The sequence below is a fragment of the Aulonocara sp. 'chitande type north' Nkhata Bay genome, linkage group LG4 (genome assembly GCF_057382095.1).
Source record: "Aulonocara sp. 'chitande type north' Nkhata Bay isolate Kocher_YH1m ecotype deep benthic linkage group LG4, A_spYH_male_GT1.1, whole genome shotgun sequence".
NCBI classification, from domain to species: domain Eukaryota; kingdom Metazoa; phylum Chordata; class Actinopteri; order Cichliformes; family Cichlidae; genus Aulonocara; species Aulonocara sp. 'chitande type north' Nkhata Bay.
Window position 1 is genome coordinate 29206954 of NC_141347.1, and position 21316 is coordinate 29228269.

The 21316-nt window shown below is 41.7% G+C and overlaps 1 protein-coding gene across 1 annotated transcript; it reads right to left on the reverse strand.

The window, feature by feature from the left end:
- Window positions 1-4960: 4960 nt before the first annotated feature.
- Window positions 4961-12681, reverse strand: lfng (LFNG O-fucosylpeptide 3-beta-N-acetylglucosaminyltransferase). Its single transcript, XM_086289709.1, has 8 exons — window positions 12018-12681; window positions 8154-8202; window positions 7831-7933; window positions 7599-7752; window positions 7419-7504; window positions 6853-7018; window positions 6680-6765; window positions 4961-6594 (listed from the first exon to the last, which is right to left on the reverse strand). Exons 1-8 carry the CDS (start codon window positions 12426-12428, stop codon window positions 6528-6530), a joined length of 1122 nt encoding a protein of 373 aa, XP_086145835.1. The 5' UTR covers window positions 12429-12681; the 3' UTR covers window positions 4961-6527.
- Between the last annotated feature and the right edge of the window lie 8635 nt (window positions 12682-21316).

Below are 21316 nucleotides of genomic sequence, written 5' to 3' on the forward strand. Positions count from 1 at the left end.
TCTGTTGGAAATCAATCAGGACGATTATGTGACTTTTTTAAACATGAGAGCTGAGATAAGATTTCTCTACAAGCTGGTTTTCCTCAACATTCCTCAAGCCCTCCACTCGAGTGCTGCTTAGTAAATTCAAGTCGTTCCATTGCCAGGATATGTGATACCTGGATTATGGTAAACTCCCAATTTAGGATGGCCTATAGAGCACATGCAGAGCAGGATTAAGTTCTGTGCCAGTTGTTGTGAGATCTCTCCGCGGGCCCTGTCCCGCCGCTCCTAATCCTGCAGACAATGCAGGCTGTTAATTGGAGACTGACTGATATAGCAGAGGAGAGTCACGAAGACAATGTGCGAGTGGCCTGCGTCGCTGTAATCCTCTACACTCTGAGGAATGTCCCTCTGTGGCAAGCATCCATGCCTCACCAGATCTACTCCCAGCACCCCTTTTCCATACACACACACAAGGGGTTTTCCATTCTACTGACAGTTACAGTGTTGTTAATGAGTGAAACACGAGGAGGGGAGCACCTTTGCAGAGTTGTGAAATTTCACATTTTCCTCTCAAAACACTGATTGGAGGTGTAAAAAAACACACGGGGGTGTTTGTGTTTTAAACAGACTGCTAACAGGCTAATTCAAGTGTTTCCGTCATTCCAGACCTGTGACACTTTTAGATCTGAAATATACTGACATCTCTTCATCAAAAACCGAATCTAAATACTAATGTGTATTAAACAAACCTTAATTAAATAAACTATCAATGCTGTCGCACAATGACAAAGAGTAGAAAGATCCCCAGGCTTTAGCTAACTTTACATTTCTTTTATTCCTATTTTAGATATTTTGTGTCTCTTAAGTCATTTTGAATTTTGTTATATTTCTCTTTGCGGCTTCTTTTTAAGTCTTTCTGGTTGTTTTGCGTCAGCTTGTCTCGATTCTTGCTTTGTCGCTGTTGTTATTGTCTCTGTGGTGGTTTTGAAAGTCTTCATGGTCACAGTTTCGATCATTGTGTGGTTCCAATGTGTGTCGTTGCGGTTGGGGTTTTGCCTCTTTGTGTTGATCTGTGTGTTTTGTGTGACTTTTTGTGGGTTGTCAGTAATTTAATGTCTGTTTATTTTTTCTCCTGTGATGATTTTGCATTACTTTAATTGTTTAGGCTCTTTGCGGTTGAGTGTTTGACATTTAGCATTTCACTTCATACTGAGGTTCTGACCCTGGCTCCATACCTGGTAGGGTAGGGTAAACACTGTGGATGGCCATCTAAATACCAGGTGGACTAGTTCTTTATCATTTTGAACTGAGTGAAAAGCTTTCCCAGTAGTCATAAAACACTTAAAACCGCTCTCAGTCTGTTGGGTCATTACATGGATGACAGACGAGACTCTCCGTGTTTTTATATTCAGTTTCTCCCCCTCGGTGAAAACATGTGGGTGGGCAGAGAAGCTGCATTTCTCCTAAACCATGACTCAAACTGAGACAAACACAAGTCATGTTGGCTTTTTTATGTTTTGTCAACAGAACGCAACAGACATTTTGGATACTGGATTCTTTATTAGTGAACAAACCCAGAGAAACAGCCCCCGGGTAACATTTCACCACGGTTCACCGACGGGCAGGTGCTCCGCCTGAGGTGCCTGTTTGCAGTGACAGGTGAAATCGTTCACCTGTCACCGCATCATATGCAAAACACTTGAAATCATTCCACCTCTTTCAACCAGTCATTCTAAACTTTCCATCAACATTTCCTACGAGCCTTTCAGTGACATGCAAAGTACCTGATTCAGTTTTTACTGGACTAATTACTCAGGTAGTAAGCACACTCTTTTCATGTTTTGCAAAAACAAAAGTATTTATAGCTGTTAAATATTGCAGTTTCTTTTTTTTTTTTTTTTTTTTTTTTGTGTCCCGTTTGGATCTTTAGCCATCAGAATTGTTGTCTTAAGGCCAAGAAAGATGCCAAGCGGATTTATTTTACCAAGTGGATCATCATGGCCTTGCCATATTGGTCCATTTGATTGACCTTTATTATAATTATGAATTTATTTTATTTTCAGTTGCTACAAACGGGACAGACATGACTGGGGGATAGGACAGGGAGAAAGAATGAAAGAAAGAGTTTCTAAGAGTCTGATTGCTGCTACATTTTGTGTCCAACACGCTCTCTTCTTTAACAAAGCTCTGTTCAATCAGTCTCCCTGTGTGAGGGTGAAGACTTGGCCTAAGCTCTGGGTGGAAATTGAAATGCTAATAGCATACACTTAAAGCCTCAGCCTGGCTGTGTTATCCTGCATTTGCTAGCTGGTAACGGATATAATTAGAATAGCAAGGAAGGCAAATATTGGAAAACCACCAAAAGAAAAATATGTAACAGTGATAATTGTTTCAGAGTTGCTCAGAGATCTGAATTACACGTAACCTCCAGGAATTGGTGTTTTCCAATCCTCTCTTGGCAAATTTGTAAAAGCATCCAAACTTCTTTTTTTACTGACTTGTACTTTTAATGATTTACAACTGGGAAAACGCTGTAAAACTGCAACCGACTCTGAGTTTTCCTCCAAGGTTAAAAAGATTAAAGACAGATTAGACCGAGATTCTAATGATTTGTTGTTTATATAAAAACCTTTCCCTCTTGCAGGAAAAGATCAAACTGCTGCTGATCCAATTACTGTTTGCACATTCACAGTTTAATAATACAAGAGTTTTGCACTTAAGCCACATTGTCTTTTTCCCATGGGTGCAGTGCCAGGGAACAGATCTTTCTCTTCCTCTTAGCAAGACGAAGAAGCAGAATAAATGTCTACGAATCAAAGTGCCTCTATTGCTCACTTTAGTTATATGTGTGAAACCCGTGTGCAGATTAATTGGAAATGTTTTGTGAGTTAAAACAGAAGAGAAGCGGGGAAATTTAGGTTGCAGAGGGCTCTTGCTGTGTTTGAACATGAGCTTTAGACACATGAAAGACTCAAGCTTTTCCCACTATACATCCATGGAAGACAAAGCTGTGATTATGGTTTGTGGTGAGGATGTTTGCTGTGAGTGATTTGTCTCCCATGCAAGGCTTTGGTGATGGATCTTCAGTTCAGTGTCTCCCAGAGTTCAGCCGGGATGTGCTTCGTTTCAAGTAAACTATTTATTTTAGGATAAAAAAAAGAAAAAAGAAAAGTTGTTTTAATTAATATTTCATTCTTCACAGTGCAGAAAATAAAGTGTGGCAGATTTCTGCCTTCTTTAAAAAGTTCCCGTGTTAGTAGTAATTTGGGGGGCTTTTTGTTCCTTTGACATGTTAAATCCCTTGTGGGAAGACACTGAATTGCCGTCCGTCATAACAAGTGGTGGAAAATAAAAACTAGATAAAAATAGCAACACTTCAGTGTAAAAAGAGTCCATTACAGACAAAGCTGATATTGTTGATACATAAAAACATTATTAAATATAGGGCGGAAAGTGTGACCCACCAGTAATTTTTTATTTTGAGCCCAGCATGAAAAAGTCCACTCCTGTACATTTAATCTATCACATCTTGTTATAGCAGCACACAAAAACATATCATTTCCCTTAAATGACAACTCTTCTGGTCTACCTGTCAATCTAACAGTGAATCTAACAGCCACCTCCACTGATAAATAAACATTTAAACTGACACAACAATCAAGAATTTGTTGTGTGTGCGGTTTTAAATTTCTTTGGACTCTTTTTTTTAATATTAACCAGGGTGGCTGTAGCACAGAAGGTGGAGTGGCTTGTTAAAAGGTCAGCGGTTTAATATCTGACACTTCTAGTCTGCGTATCAAAGTATCCTTGGGCAAAACACTGAACCCTAAGTTGCCCACGATGAATCCATCAGAGTGTGTGAATGAGGTTTGTGTGAGTGTTCAAATGGAATAGAAAATCATTCTATGAGTGCTTTAATTACGTGGTTTCTGTTTGGTCTTGTTGTTCTCTTAGATTTGATGATGGTTAGGCTCTGATTCCTGTTTTGATGTTCATTATCATTCCTGTGATAACTGGAATGACTGCGCATTGGTTATTCTTGGATTTATAGAGTTAAGTGTTAGTTTTGTTTTATTTTAGCTGTTATTTGTGTTTCATTTAGTGCGCGGGACGCTCCTGTGTCTAGTTTGCACATTCTCCTCATGCCTGTGTAGATTCTCACTTGGTACTCTGGCGTCTTCCCACAGTCTAAGAACATGTGGTTTTAGGTTAGTTGGGGGATCTAAATTGTTTGTAGATGCCAATGGTTGTCTTTATGTATGGCAGCCAGTCTAAGAAGTACCCTTCCTCTTACCCTATAACAGCACGGATAAGTGCAGGGAGGGCTGAGAACACCCGGGCCTCCGGCTGCTTCTTTCATCATAGTAATATCTGTTGAATATTGGATTATGAAAAGCCATCTCTGAATGTAGAGGGGATGTGTATCATGAGCACAACTACTACAATTCATGCTGAAAGGGTCATTTTCTTTCATTGTAAAGTCATGTGTACTACAGCTATCAAATCCACACAGAGGAATTAAAAATAAGCCTCAGCTATAAAGTAAAACTGAAATACTCATATAGACCAGTCTTTAGCATAGTCACAGGTCTTTAACCTGCCAGGCTGTTTGTACAAAGTCTGATATCTAAATGCAGCAACGTGAAAATCATCATCATCCTGTGTCTTGCAGATTCTACTAAGGCCGCTTCCACACCTAAATCAAACTATTTCCTGTACTGATATGTCATCTGAAACAGGCTGTCTTTTGTGGTCTGTTACTCCCGAGAAAGGACAAGTGTGGAAAAAAAACCTTGAATCTCCCAGTGTCGTCCAGAGTTCACGAGTGACAGTTTTGTTACAAGATTTAATGTGTGATTTAAGTTCAAGTGTCCATAAAGGACCAAGTACTACAAATAGGATTAATGTGAGCATTAAGTGTAACATCTTAAGCTTGCAAGACAGTCAAATAAAAACATTACCAAAAAATGGAAAGTTTCTCAGTGGTTATACATTTTTATTCAGAGTTTTAGGTCCCACCGTGGGTCCCATGGTAGTTAATACCAGGATCAGCTCATAATCCCTGAGGAGCCAGTTATTGGGAATGAACTGGTCAAACCCTCCAGATACTGGAGAATAAAACACCACAGTCATTTAGCACAGTTTAAAGCAGTCCCACAAAAAAAAAAAAAAAAAAAAAAAATACAGGTCATTAAGTGTATGTAAACCACAAAGGGGGAAATTACATTCTAAGCATAGACAATCCCTACTAATTTAAACAAAGGCACAGTACACAATACTGTAATCAAGATGTATAGCGTAACCCAATATGGGTGAGAAATGACACAGAGGGAACACAGACACCTCCATGAGGAAACGCTGATGTCGCTTTCACCTCGCAGGCCTCAACAGTAACCAGCTGATGTTATGTGTAAATAAGGAACATTCATATTGACAACAACACAGAGGCTCAACAGTCTTTTGTGCAAACTATTATAGACTGCGGCTCAGTTTACCCATCTGGTTCTCCTTTTCTGTGCTACTGATTCAAACTGCTCTTGCTTTTCTTCTTCGAATGGGAATCATCCAAACTAAAAAGACAGTAATTCTTCTCTGTTGTACCTTTCAGAGGTGAGGAGCAAACATCAGCCCATTTGAAACACAGCTGTGCAATATTAAAAAAAAAAAAAAAAAGACTTGTCAAAGCAAAGCAAAGGTGACTATAACCCCAAAGCAAAATCTCTACCACTCATTACTTTTCCTTGATTGTAACTAATGCAAGGAGTGTTATTAAATACATCAAAAGGAGCAAATGTTGAGATTTTGAGGGGTTATTTTTGTTTTTTTTTTGTTAGTTTGGGACAAATCTGAAGTATATCATTAGAGGACGTAAACTAGGTAAGTTCGTGAAATAAAAACAAAACTATGAGGAAGGGAAAAGTGCTTTGTCCTGATACACATCAGATTGGATCGCCAAAGGATGCATTTGAAAATCTGCCAACTGCCAGCTCAGGTTATGGGGAATATAACACTGTTAACTTAAAAGCACAACAACATCTTCATATTAGAGCAAATGTCCGGAGTCATCTGATACAAAAGAAATACCCAAAAAAGCCAATTAAATGAGAAAAAAGCCCAAAGCCTACAAACATAGACTTGAAGGGCTCTGCATTTTAAAAAGCAAAAAAAAAAGTGTTAATGTAAAGCTGGCAAAAGGCTCAAATATAAGACAATACATTCTATGAGAATAGCAGATACATTTACAAGCAACATGTACATCACAAAGCTCAACTGATTGCCTGCAAAGCTTAACGATGAAAGCTACTTCCTGCAGAGCTGAAGTCCTCCGACCGTACCCCATAATACGGGATGAGGCTCTGGCTCCAGAGAGGAAGGAAGAGTCCCGAGGCGGGCCGCACAGCAGCCCAGTAAAACTATTAAAAACCATGCACCACTGCAGCAAGAATACAGCAGCCACATGGTCTAATACCAAACACTGGTCTCCACGAGCCTTTCAGATACCGAGGCAAGACGGAGACGAGGATGAGAAAGGAGCGGTCGCCCTAATAGGGAACCTGGGGAGGACACCACGGGGTGTCTGGGTACAGGAGACAGTGCACAGACTTGAACCTGGAAGACAAGAAAAAGACTTAGATCTATGTTGAAAATGTGCTTAAATTAATACGTCTTATAATTAAGTAAAACAGCCCCTCACCTTGATGGATCCTCCTCTACTGGAAACGCTCCTTTCAAATTGATGATATTGCTCTTGTTTTCAAACATCCCATAACTTAGAGTGATCTGAAAAAAAGAGCAAAAACGTGAACACCACATTCACTCGGATTTGCCCTTTTCTCGAGGATGCAGAATGTCCTATAAGCCTCTCACCTGCTTGTGAATCTCAGATCTGGACACCTGTTGCAGGTTTTCCAGATGGGAGTGGAACAGGTTGCTGCGGGTCAGGGGGACCCCCAGAACCGACTCGATGATGTAGCCGATGGTGCAGTCGTCCGGAAGACGGATCTTCTCGGCTGTGTTCATGAAGTGACCGCCACTAAAAAATAAGAAGTCACCTGGTCAGTGCCAGTGTACTCTGCTCTACTGTACGAATCCTTTCTACTGACAGGAAGTCACTTTGAAATTGTAACATGCCTCTGAAACACCTAAAGCCTTGCACCTACTTTCTTATAATGGCAGTTCTAGAGTCTCTGGGTGTTGCAAGCTGGTTACAGATCCAAGTAAAGACACGCCCAAGGTTGGCATTGTGATGTGGGTGGGGATTTGGGGCACTACTTCTTGCCTTTATTTTTATTGGGCTTTAGCTTAGAAATTTACTATTCCAAATGTAGTAATCCATTGGATCGACTATTGAGGACGTTTGGGGGTTTTTGTAGTTTATGTGTTCACTACAAGGCAAATGCAATCTTAGTGCAGCATAATTACAAATATCTTACCTGGCCCATGGGCTCATCTTCAGCGCCAGACCCCGACTCACACAGAAACCTGCTCCTCCTGTTGCAAACCAGAAATTCACTGGTTTCTATAAAAGGAGAACGAAAAGGTTATTAATGCTACCATCTGGCGAGTCACCATTAAAATATATACTGCGATATCAACAACAATCTTCAGCATACCATCTTATTGTCGCCCAGCCTCTCTGTGGCCTCTATTGGCCGGTCCAGACTGGGTTTGCCGAGGTACATGTCCTGGGTGTGGGGGTACTGGGACAGGTGCTTCACCAGGGCCCGAACATTCACGTAATTGTCATCATCTACGTGACAGAACCACCTGCAAAACAGAATAGTTATTAGATCAAAGCCATTCTCGGCTAATGCACAAGTGAGCGTTTTCTAAAGCGATGCTTACTTTTTCCCCGACTCGATGAACTTGTCATATTCCACCGCCATCTTGCAAGACAGAGCTTGTCGGCTGTGTGCCGCAGAGCAGTTGGTGTTAATTGCATGACTCCCTGTGGCGGTCATGAAAGAGACAGAGTTATGGCTTAAAACATAAGGCATGGCATCATCAAAGAAGCATCTGTGTATTTCAAAGTCATCTTTCACAGAGGCAAAAAGCTCAGAGCAAAATTTTTATGGCATTTAAAATGGGATTCGGTTTCTCATTGATGGTGCCTTTCTCAAACAAAATGATCTTTGTTGGCAACTTGAAAGCTCCCTCATAAAACTTACCAATTTTCTTCTTCAGCTCATCATCTTCTCCATCTGTGAAGATGTACGTCTGTAAACAAACAAGGGAAGTCACAGATAAGGAGACTTGGCCTTTAGAACCACAAAATTATAGCTACTCTCGCTGATCATGTGAAGTGGCCACACGGTCTTATTCAACAGTGTGTTCAAAGTCTCTCTCCGTCACATCCAGCTGGTGTGATTAGCATCAATCAGCAATGCTTTTATGCAGTGGAAAACGCATTGAGTTAAACAGCCTCCTGCTCTAATAAAGGCCTTTTGTCCTGCATTTTACTCTCACCATGGCAACTATGCAGCCGCCCCGAAGCATCCCAGACAAACAACAAAGGAGGAGGCAGACTGTCCGCCTCCCACACACACACCCCGTTCATGTATCACATCCCGTGGCTGAGCCTCGTCGCTCTGCTGGACCTGCTGCCGAGCTTCAAAATGATTAATGCTGATAAAAACAGCAGCATGGAAAAAAATGTCTGTCTCTTTGTCTTTGCATCTGTGTGACTGACAGATTCAAAAACGTTAGAAGAATTAAAACCACCAGACTGCAGGCACTTGTTAAATGTAGCAATTAGTCATAAAAGGAGTAAAGAACAAAGGGCACCTTACAGGAACACACTTAAAAGAAGCGGGAAGAGATTAGACTTCTCTTTATGACAACTCACACAGAGCAGGTGCGAGCTGCTGAATAGCGGTGATGAAAAGGCGGCCAGCCCCAGGCTTTGTAACCGCCAGTAGTCTGTTTACTCTTCACCTCAGGTGAGGCAGCACCTGCCGAACACCACGCTATCCTATCTACGCCACGTGTCTCTACATGCCAGGTCATGCTCCCTTAACCCTCACTAACAGATAGAGCTCTAATGCCTGCACGTTCACCACCATCGCCCTGCTGCTGAGCAACTGCAATCTGTGATGTGCATCTATAAGCAGGCCGCTGACTTTACTTGAATTAAATGAAACATCGGTTGCTCCAGTTTACTTTTTGTTTTTCCCCCCAACACAAAGCGAGGCTGCTCAAGCAGTTTGTGGAACAAATTCTGAGCAGATGTTGCTCAACGCTAAAGCCATGAGCCTGTATTTGTTTAGGGAACAGTGGTGGTTTCGCTGGTGAAGGGATCAGAGGCTGGCGCTGTTTGCTTTAAAGCTCGTTCAATAGACAGCCTAATCACTGAGGCAGCTGCCAGAGCTGCCTGGCTACTGACAGAAAGAGGAGGAGGGTGGATGGAGGAGCGGTGGTGGGATTCTCACTGCTGATTAGTAAATCAAAAACCGTGTGTGGCCAATCACCTCCTTTTCACCCCGTCATCTCCCCCCCACACACAGCCAGAGCCTCTTGAATAGAACAATGCTGTGAGTTTTCATGCTGGGTAAAGTCTCCACTGGGTAAACGCTTGCCAGCATTTGCATACAGCTGCAGGAGTTAACTAAAGAGAAATCTCCCAGTGAAGTTTTTTCCTTAGTCATTGTTCCTTCACTGAAAACTTAAAAGAGCTACTTTCATGGAATACTAATTGAAACAAAAAGAATGCACGAGAGAGAAAAGAGATGGTCCTGTGTGGAGCAGAGATAAGAGGCGAGAGGGCAAGAGGTGAGGAGAAGAGCGGTGCTGCGCTCCTGATCACAGGAAGGTCTGGCACGGCCCTGTCTGAGCTGAACGTGGTGCCTGGCTGGCTGCCTCCAGCTCCACAGGAAGGAAGGGCACTGGGCTCCCTTCTTTTCCATCATCCACCTCCACCCCGATTCCTTCCCCTTTTTGTCCCAGCTTTTCAAAGCATTTCAGCACTTTTTGTGCAGACTAATAATTTGGCAGACATCACACAGGATTAGAATTGTTTCATCAGGGATGCAGTAAAAGATAAGTTGATGGCATAAAACACATGCATTTGTTGATTTCCAAATCAGAAGTTGCAGATTAACAGCAGGATTTCCTCCTTAATGACATCCACCCACTTTCTGACCGCTTGTATTTTATTTCTTTACACTGAAGCCATTTGAATAACTGAACTGCAGCTCCAAGTGGGGTTTTTTTTTTTCCTAAATGCTAAAAGATCTCATTGTTGGACGGCTGGCTAATTATCAGACTCTTAAGAGAGGAATGCATGGCACACCACCGTGAAGATGTCAGTGCCAGCTGTCCAGACACTTGAAATAATTTTGCACACTGGAGGGAAAAAAAAAACGCTCATATGTGCCAGATTTCCAAATGAACTCTGGAAAGAGAGAAAGTAAAGAGGATGGTTAGGAATTAAACTTTAAACGTAAAGTCCCAGCTACTGAATGTTTTTTTTCCAAAAGCATTTATTAACAATGTGCATAAAGACCCAAACAAGCTGGATTTACAAAAGTGTTATTTATGCTATGTATGCGCTCAAAGATTAAGAAGGCCACAAGCACTATTGTGTCAACAAACCTATCACAGAGATAATCTACCTTCCCTGTTCTCACAGAAACACCACCAGATCACATACTGAGCAGATGTGAGAAGCAAGCAAGTGTAAAAGCCTGCAGAAACATACTTGCTTATACAGAAATAATACTTTTTGTCCCTTGTGTCTGATACTCCAACATTGATGCAAACTCCACAGATGTCCATCAGCTGAGCGTGAGAATCAAATCTGATCACAGAGGATGACCATATGTACATGGTGGGAACTCATGAACATCATATGGCTGGCATTAAGGCCTTCCATTGTGCTGTCTCCCCTGACCACCTGGCACCCCTTCTCCAGGAACTCCTTCATGCATTGTGGTGCTCAGTCTGTCCTTTTTGTCCATGCAGCCACCTACCAGCTGCCTGCCTCTCAGCCCTGCTGATAATTCTGTTTTAAATGGGTTAACTAACATCATCCACTGCAGTAATTGCAAACAATTAGCAGAAGCTGTTCGCATGTAAGCAGCTGTTGCAGATCATGGTTTGATCTACTCCATCTAATCATTACTCCTTTTCACACAGTGATTGTGACAGTCTATTATTATTTGAAACCCTGGCATCAAACAGATCCCCTTCAACTTTATTGCTGCTTGGAATAAAAAGAAAGCCTTTATGTGACTGTAGCCGAAACAAATTACAACGACTTCTGCAAAAGCGCATGTGAGGTGTAGGATAAAATCACTTTGACTAGCTACCGTTTCCTCAGCCTTGTCTTTGTGCACCCTCTAAAGGAGCTTGGTTTTCAAGGACATTTTCATACTCAGCGTGCTCATTCCCAGCATAAGCAAGCCTATAGATGCACCCTTTTGTCCCAGGCATCCCCTAAACGAAGCCCCCACGTTCCCATCCCTCCACTAAGCTTGACCCAGACTCAGCTCCCACGTTCCCATGGAGAGAGGGGAGACAAGGGGCTGGGAAAGCTTTTCTTCCCCCTTCAGAAAGAAGCTTTGTTAGCCCTGGAAGGGGGACAGCGTTGGAGTCGGTGGCTGTGAAGCATCCATTGCACCGGGGACATTCACAGGGACACCTCAAAAGAGGGGGGATAATAGAGAGAGGGGAGAGAGGGGGGTTGAGAAAAGGGGAGAAGAGGGAGTTCTGAAACTGCTCCCTCCGTTCTCAGGGACATCACTCAGGGGAAAATAAAAAGTGACAGAGCAGAGGGAATTCAGCATGGTGAACAGTGTGGCCGTTTCAGTATGTCATCTAGTGACAAGGGGAACAATAAAGCACCGTGAACAGCGATGAAACATCATCATCACCTGCATGCGTACACTGGATTATTGTTACAACTATGCAGTGCGGGCTTAATAACAATGACATAATCTACAAAGTAAATCACTGAAATCTTTAATTTTCGGATTGTGCACGCGCAGTGTTTTGATAACGAGCTGAATGTTCCATGCTACATTTTTCCCATTTACCTGTTGCACGTTTCTGGAGATCCATGTCTCCAGAAGCAGACTCAGCCGGGACTGGTGGAACTTCTTGGTGGTCTTCACTGCGATGAAGATGTCATCCACGCTGATGTTCTCAGCTGGAGGGGGGTCCGCGAACGAGCGTGCGGGCTTCTCCACCTCCCTCCGTCCCCGGGTCAGTTTGGTGAAGTAAGCCGAGAATCCTTTCTTATCCCGTGCGCTCTCGGGCGGTGCGCTCTCCCCTTCCCCCGGCGTGGCATCTTGGAGCAGAGAGCGCGTACCGATGTCCCGTTCGCTCGTCACCTCGCTCACCTGCACCCTGTGATGCTGCACAGCAACCAGGAGCAGCAGCAGCAGGCAGAGACATGCTGTGCAGGCTACTGAGATTGCGGTCTTCTTTCCATTATTTTTCAACATGATTAAACCTAAATACGACTAAAACCTATAAAGCGCCTAAACGAACTCCCAATGCAAAGTCCATATGGTATTTTTTTTCCTCAATGAAACTCAAAAGGACAAACACCAATTCAGTAGCGCCGCATAGCTGTATAACACAGGAGCGAACGTTCACGAGGAACATATATAAGCTTCGACACTTGGCCACGCCTCGTGGGAGGTCCGTGAAGCCAGCGTTCAGCCTGTGATGCAGCAACGGGGCGTGCGTGCGTGAGTGCAGCTTGTCCTTTCACAGATCATGAAAGTGAACGTTTGACCCAAGTAAAACAAAAATTGCAGCTGGTCACGAAGAAAGGTGTGTTTCAGAGACTGCGCCTGGAGAAAAAGTGCATCATCCCCACAATGCTGTGACTCATCAGCTAATAAAAGGATTCTGTTCACCACACTGAAATCACGCTTATTTTTCCCCTCTTTAAATTTCTTTCTTTTTCAAAGTGAAGCTATTTGAATTCGCCCGAGTGTGAACCGGGTGTTCACCAGACAAACAGCCTCCATTGTTCTCCATTGACCTTGAGAGGCCACTAAACAGTTGGCCATTCCTGAACACTTGTTATTCAGATTTTGGCTCTGGCAATGGAGTGCTGGGATGCTGACCAAAAGAGATTCATTTAGACCAACATTCAGCTGGTGGAGTCTCAATAACCCGCAGCAACCGTCAGGTTTAGGCAGTCTGGTCAATCACATGGGCAGTGTTGGTCAAGTTATCAAGTAATCAGTAACTAATTACTGATTATTTCCCCAAAAAGGTAATCCCGTTACTTTACTGATTACTTATTTTCAAAAGTAATTAATTAGTTAGTTACTTTGTTACTTTTTAAAAACACGATTTACAACCTGAATAGGTGATAAAGTGATAGATCTTTCAGCCCAATTCTACTTTTTCTACATAATCCATCATACAAAATGTAATCAAATGGAAAAGTCTCTTTTTAAAACTTGTTTTATTAGTTTTAATCTTTTAACTTTATGCATCAAGCAAAAATGTAATTATATGCAACATTCACTGACTGTAAGAAATTTGTTTAACATTTAAACCTATTTTCTGCACATTCCAGCACATAAAATAAAATATTTTTTTGTGTTTACACTCAGTCTTTCAAATAGATGCAAGTAAAACACGGCAGAAAATAAATAAAATCAAAGACTAGCGGTCCTGTTGCTCTATTTTCACCTGTAAAGCAGGAGTGGGGTAGGCGGAGGTTTGCCCAGGTGCAGGTGAGCCGCAGCGGTCAATTGAAGAATCCGCGAGTTTCTCCATGAATTTCCCATTACGTGGTAGCGTGGTGCTTGCTTGGAAGTTTAGGGGTTTTTTCGCTGTAAAAATAAGTTTTCTTCCCACGCGCAAGGGACACTAATGTTTTTGTCACTTTTTATGGAATCAAACTCAAAGTAAGGTCAGTACTTCCACGCTTTAAATGCTGCACGCTCATACTCTCTCCCGCACTCTATATATTATCCATTGTTGATCTGCACACAGCTGTTGTCACGAACGTGGCACTCGCTTACGTCATTGTCATGAGACATTCTCGCAAAAAAATCACGTTTTTAGTAACGCAGTGTGCAATAGTAATCCCTTACTTTACTCGTTACTTGAAAAAAGTAATCGGATTACAGTAACGCGTTGCACATGGGTTTATTATTATCACAGTGTTCTCCTAAGATGATCAACAGTATCCAAATTAGGATGAAAAACTGCACAGACCATAATGATTGTAATACCAGCAAACTAACAGTGTCCCAAAGACTAGGCGTATCAGGGGCATCAGGAAAAGATCAACAGTCACACTTGTCCAAGTCTGAAGTCTGTGTTCCTGTTTGACTCTCTAAGTCTTTGCAGCAGTTGCAGTTCAAGAAATGAAATCAGTCTTTTTAAAGAATATGCACAAGAACAGCATATTCTCCGCTGCAGGTGTTTCATTCTGTCTAATTCTGAGACACGCAAGACAGAAGTTACTTCTCCGCTCTGTTGCTCCAGACAAGGCTCTTTGTCCACCTTTTAACAGTGAGCACAGAAAGGCGTCTAAAAGAAAGCATGAGAAACCAGACAGAAGGGGCTGTCTCTGTGGCCTTCATTAATCTTCAGTCAAACACCTCTTTCTGCTGGGTTTGCATGGATTTCTTCCTAGCAAGGAAACTGTGTTTTGGCTCTTTAGATTTGTGAAACAATGTCAACTGTTAAAATGGCAAGTCAAAACTCTCTCCAGTCTTAGAAGCCTCTGCTCCCTTTCCCGCCTCCCTCTGGGTTCACTTGATTTCAGCCATTTGAAACGCTTTCAGATGCCTTTCCTCTACCTCCTCTTTGACCTCTCCATCTAACATTACTGCTGAATACCAGCGGTATTAAACCTAGTTTCTTCAGACGAGGCCACTTCCTCACCACATTGACCACAAACCCACAAATAAACACACAGTGTGCTTGATTTTTCCCTTTGAAGGCATCAGTCTGTCAGGGGATCTGAGCCCAGATGATAAAATTAAAGGGTTGCTATATATAGCTCTTCTATTTCCAAAGGAGGCTGCATGTGAAACACATACAGCAGGTAAAGAAACCCAGGATGAAGTGGGACAGCGTGATCACCCAAGCCCACAAAAAAATCCACAAAAACCTGAAAACACACTCGGCTATAAGACAGCATGGAAGACATTAGCTCAAGGCAAGATTTTCTTTCCATTTCTTTCCATTTGTTTAACATTCCCGAGGATGGCTCCATGAATGCTGCTGCTTTTTGAAGCCTTTGTTTATTAGTGAATATTTCAGTTCCAGTCTTCCATGGTATATGCCATGTTGCTTCAGTACCGAATCTGTGACTTTCACACAGTGTCAGCAGACCAGGTCAGGACATTATTTGAAGTTGCCCTTTTTCATATGCAGTCTACTTTGAATGCAATCTCATTACTGGCAACACTCCATTTAGTTTCAGCAAGAGAGCTGCATGGACAGAGCTTGCAGGAGGGAGCATGGATAAAGCACGCTGTCTAGAGCTGTGTTTAAACAAGAACTCTGGAACATGTTAAGAGAGTCAGATTGGAACAGTGCTCAAAGTTTTCTCTTCTGACACATGCAGGAGGTAGAACACAGGACAACAATAATAATATGCCAAATTATTGTTACCCTGGCACAACTGGAAATCACTCTATAGGGCTACTAGATATGCAGCTGATTAAAGATCATCCAACAGTGTGAAAAGAACTAATGTCTCCTTTAATGTTCCTTAAAGTGGGCTTAATAATCAGATCTCAACATTTAATAAATGTTTCTGTGAGTTTTGCATTTATGAGTAACACATAAATCCTATTACTTAGGATTTATAAGTAGATAAATGTTTGATAAATTGAGTATAAGACTCTGTATTTTTGTTCTAAACTGATTTAAAAATAATTATTTAGCTAATTTCCTAAGGTATACATGAGTTATTACAACTGCGTTTCACTTGTCATTCATTTTGGAGGATTTTGTTGCAGTTACTAATATAATTTCTGACATTATAAATGCTAAAAAGGGCGAAATGAAGTATAAACTAGTCAAGTTTGATTACTTTCATTTAACTTGCTGAACTGATCAAATGAATGTAAAGAAGCAAGCATATAACCAGTATGCAGCGCATGTTTCAGATATAGCACACTGTCCAATTTTATAAAAACACTAACCACGGTGGAGGGTGGTACTGGGCACCCTGATCAAAAGTGGGACTGAATCTATAAAAAAGTACAAATGGAATAACACCACACTGAGATGGGAGCCAAGTGGTGGGATCAGTCTTCAGTTCTGTTTATTTTCCCACCGTGGACACACTATCTCTGATGGGATTACAGGTCACACCAGAAGTGAGAGCCAGGGGACCGGCCGTCCGCCTCAGATCTCGGTTTCAGTTTCCCTCCTCATGCTACATTAGCGGAAACTCTCCAAAGACCGCAACCGAGAATGCTTCAGCTGCTTTGAGAGGAGTAAATATGACCCATTTTTCTTGATTTACACACAGAATTCCCAAAAGTCTGAAAGTAGTTCCTTCACGTGAGCACAATGGAAGAACAAAACAGAGTATAATACAAGATAAAGTTCAGATAAAACACGCAAATACTCCCATCCTGAATATTATTTTCATACTGTATTAGTGTGGAGATATTCAGATAGTTTACTTGAAGAAATATTGCCTTTTTATGTACATTTTAGATTTGGTTGGTTTCATGAAATATCTATACTGTCCATCCAAACTGTTGCGCTTGTGATACACTTCTCTGTTTTCACAATAGGATGTTTGTCTCTAAATTGCACAAAACCACCTGTTGCCACTGGAAACAAGACACAACAGCGATACTTCACAAAGCTCTCAGTAAACCCAAGAGACCACTAAAAGCTGATGAATTATATAACAGGTGAATTATTTCCATATCACAATGCGTACTGTAAGAAGTAAGTTGGTGGATGAATAGCCCAGAAAAGCTCGTGTTTAAAAACAACGCAGTGTTATTACATTCTTTTCGATTGCATCAGAGCAACTCATATCCTGTTAATTGTTTGATGCATTCCTTCCTTCTCATTCCATATTGAAAACTACTGCAAATGGGTTTTGCCTAACCCATCTTTTCAACCGCAAAGTTTTCTATGTTTGCTTGCCATCACATTGAGTACACTTAACTTTTGATTTTTTGAAGAGGGAATCAGTAGCAATAAAGTTTTTTCTTAGATAAATATAAAGGAAAAAAACCCACAGCAGTCTGAGCCAAGATAATTTTTTCCTGAAGAGGAGAAAACCATAACTCTGCAGGTCCAGTGAAAACAGGAAACTCACTGCTGGTAGCTGATTTTAAAGTTCCACACACACCGCCGTCATATTCGTTCCCTTCACACTCTCCTCTTTGGTACTACAGCTATTTGCATAACTGTTCAGACCTGACAGTCACCCCCTGTTTCTGCCCTACTTCCAGTCTGTCAGCCTAATGCTTCCCAGCACTCTGTCTTTGTGGCAGCTCTTGTTGTTCCGGGAGCATCAAATGATCAACATATTAAACTGGGAGGACTCTTGTCTATTCTGGTCTGGTCTTCTGCCTCACATCCAAGGCCCCAGACTTAAATGCATTTAGTGGGTTGGCCCCAATTATGGATATCGGCTGGGGGCTGTCATGGTTTCCTACTTGTTGTTTCACCAGTGTTACGGGGGGGCTTTATGTTGTGAAACACCGAGAGTTGGAGAGATATGATCTCTGTGTGTATTGTGGTGGAAGAATAGGGCTGTGGGATCTGATACTGTGGAAATGACAGGGCAGTCTGATGTGTCAGACTCTCACGGGACGGCAGACACAGTGGAGAGAGACTCTGGTGGGAAAGTGCTGAAGTTTCACTCCAGGAGTGTTTGTGTGGGTGTTATATGTATTGTGTCATTTGTCTTTTCTTTTTTTCTCTTTTTCAGATGATCAGGGTAACTTGTGGATTTAGATGCTCACAGCCTGAGTGAAAAGGTTACAGTTTAAAATGTGAACCAACTGGAACAATGTTAAGTTAAAAAAAAAGACAGTTTCCCACAGACTGCAATCGGATGAAGCGTTCTACTTTGTGATTTGTCATTGTCATTTTGTCATAGCTTGCTGTATGGGGGTATAGCTCAGTGGTAGAGCAATTGACTGCAGATCAAAAGGTCTCTAGTTCAAAGCCAGATGCCCCTTCCTCTTAAGTATAAAAGACTCACTGCACAGGACAGTACTTGACAAATAGGTGTTCAGTTGAAAAGGCATTTCAAGACTCACTAGGCGGACAAGTTCATGTTATTGAGGATCTTACAGGGGAAAAACAAAAGCTGTTTTAAAAGTAGATCTAGCAGAGAAAACTCACCCAAGAATGTGCAGACTGCTTGGGATTCTCTTGCTGTGAGGCAACAGCGCTAACCACAGAGCCGCTCTAAACCAGTGATGCCAGCTGACAGAGGAGTGGTGCACCAATACATTATTAGCATCTGAATCCAGCTTGTATGGAAGACTTTTATGATTCCCTCTTTCCGGTGGCTTTGTGACCAAATAAAAACTCCCTTTTGATCTTACCCTTGCAGAGGCTCTTGTCATTCGATCTGTTAACCAAACCTCTGCTACCTCTTTTTCCAGGCCTTTGGATTTAGTGGAGACCTCCTCCAGGCTAAAAGGAAACTACCACTGAACAGTTGTCATTGGGGAAACCTTAATATCTCTAAGATGTCCTGATCCCCTGAGCTTTTTTCACAATATTCACGTCTGATACCACAATACCTCACACGGCGCAACGGCAGATGCTCAGTAATCTCTGCATCATTCTACATCTGTTGCTGTTTATGACTTTTAATGAATGTTTACTCTGCAGCCGAAAGTCTATTAACAGCTAGAAAGAATAAACACCCTGCTTTTAATTTCACAGTCTACAAGGAATCAGTCTTTTACATGTTGTTTTTAGGACTCGTGAGGACTTTCGTTCATGTTTTTGTAATGCAGAGCAGCAAAGTTCAGGCTTTTTGTTTACTGGGAGTGAACTCTACAGGGAGGGGGGTGATATACAGCAACATGAGGGACTGGGCAAATTAAGGAGCCATGACAATGAAAAGCAGATGTGACTGCTGAGCAGTGAAATGACTTTACTGCCATGTGAAAACATTAGACAGTGCAGCAAATACCAGTTAATTGTTGAAGACACTTGCACCAGTAGCTGGTTGAAATCATCTAATTTAAAGCATGTAGGTGACTTTTTTTTCTCTGCATATCTCAGTCTCACAAACTTTGTTTTTATGACTGGCTAATACCCTTAAAGTAGTATTTACACAACTTTGGGGGGGGGAAGTAGCTTTTTTAGCCCATTAGATAACACTAGTGGAAACTTCAGAAGTTTTTCCTCTGTAAAATGAGTAAATTTGCATAACTTAATATAGACAAATGAATCAGAAGTAAAATGTTGTTCTTTTGATTGCTTCGTTGGAATCCAAGGGTTGTTGTTTTCTCATTATTTTCTCAGCGTTGTAAGCTCTTTTAGTTTCATGATCTGATAATAGCTATTAATATCAGGGAGCTGGTGTTAACTGATAGCTGGATGGCTCGGTATTAAAGGATGAAGCTTGCAGTAATAAGGCCAAGTACGGTTTGCCACATGGCATGGTTTGAACATGCCACCTGTCAGGAAATCCTGCATGATTATGGATCCCACAAACACACACTTTCCTCCCAGACTGGCCACCGTGGTCAGCGGAGGGAATCTGTTCTGTTTTTGACTGGGATTAATTCCTGGCACCGTCACTGGTTCAGCTCCAGCCGGGAAACAAGAGCAGCTTCCATCCCACAGGGCAGCGGTTTATCTCCTGTTGTGGGTCCAACTGGGCTGATCCTCTCATATTAAATGGATTAGCGGAGGCCTTATTCTACTGTCAGTAGGATTGTAGAATTTGGGCTTTTTTTCCCCTCCCAAAAAGTTAAAAAATAGTGAATTTGAATCATGTATTTATAAAATCTGATCTGTGTGCTTTTCTTTGAGGTATTTCTGCAGACTAGTGTCAGAAACATGATTTTCACCTGATCTCCCTAAGTACCAGTCATGTTTAACCCGCGTTTAGTCGCGTTTAGTCCGTGGGAAACTGCAGCATTAGTGCTGCTTACAAGCCTTTTGATTTCCCGTGGGAGACATCACGACAGAAGCAGGTTACTTTGGCACCCAAATGCTGCATGGCATGACTGCAATCGAACAGATCATATTATGCAAATTTAGGAAAAACTCACATCAAGGCTGATCAACAGATGCTCACCAAACATTGTGCACAATCACAACTTTACATCTCTTTTATGATGCCCATTGCAAAATTTTTATCAACCTACTGTCCACTTTCTGGAAGATTGCACTTTAACAACAGATAGCTTGCTGCTGGATCTCTGCCAGTCTTGAAGCAGATTCATGAAAGGTGCACCTCCCTGTCTGTAGTCTTTTATATTAATCTCCTTCAGGCAGCCGACTGAATCAGCCTCACGGGTTTCCATACAGGTGCCACTCTGATCACACAGTTTAATAGGAGGCGATGTCTGACCGAGCTGAGATCAAGCTAGCCACAAACAACCCTGACCCTGGAACACAATGCCTGGAAGTCAAGAACCAGGCTCTGTCAGCCTATTTCAGGCCAACAATGTTAACATGATCTTTACAGTGTTCTTGCTGTAATGAGGAATTTGTGTCACTTGACAAAAAAGGCAGATAGTGGGTGTATTGTTGGGGGTTTTTTTTGCCCTTGTCAATGTTATTTAGTTTTGCTTTGTTTGCTAAAAGTTCCCATCCACTGAAATATGGTTTTTAAATTAGTATTTCACTTTTTGACCTTCAATGTTCAAAATGATGTATGCACAGCATTTAAGGGTTGGATTATAAGAACTGCCAAAATTGAGAAGCCCAAAGACTCCAGTGGAATGGATTTTCAGCAGAGTAGGGAACATCTTGTGATACTCCATATGCAGCCAAGCTTTAAATATCCACTGTTTTTCAGTGATTTTAACCACTGAAATTGGATCTTTTGTTTTCCTTAAATAGTTAGTCATAAACGCTAGACTCTTACAAGCAAAGGGTGGAGAGAGAGAGAGATCAAAAAAGAAAAGTAGGCAAAAACAGGAAGAAAAAAAAGTTTTTCAGAAGTTTTAGGAATCTTTACTTGGCCACACTGAGCTAAAGTTTCCTTTGAAGACCTTGAAGGCTGGAGTCTGAAACGATGCTCATCAAAATCTAACATGGTCGAAACTTCCAAATGCATCAGTGTAATTCAGTTTAACTCAAGTGCATCTGCAACTACATAAAAGAAAATTTGACAGTATATAAAAATATGAAATAAAGCTTAGGTTATATCACCCTGATTTCTAGTAGTTTT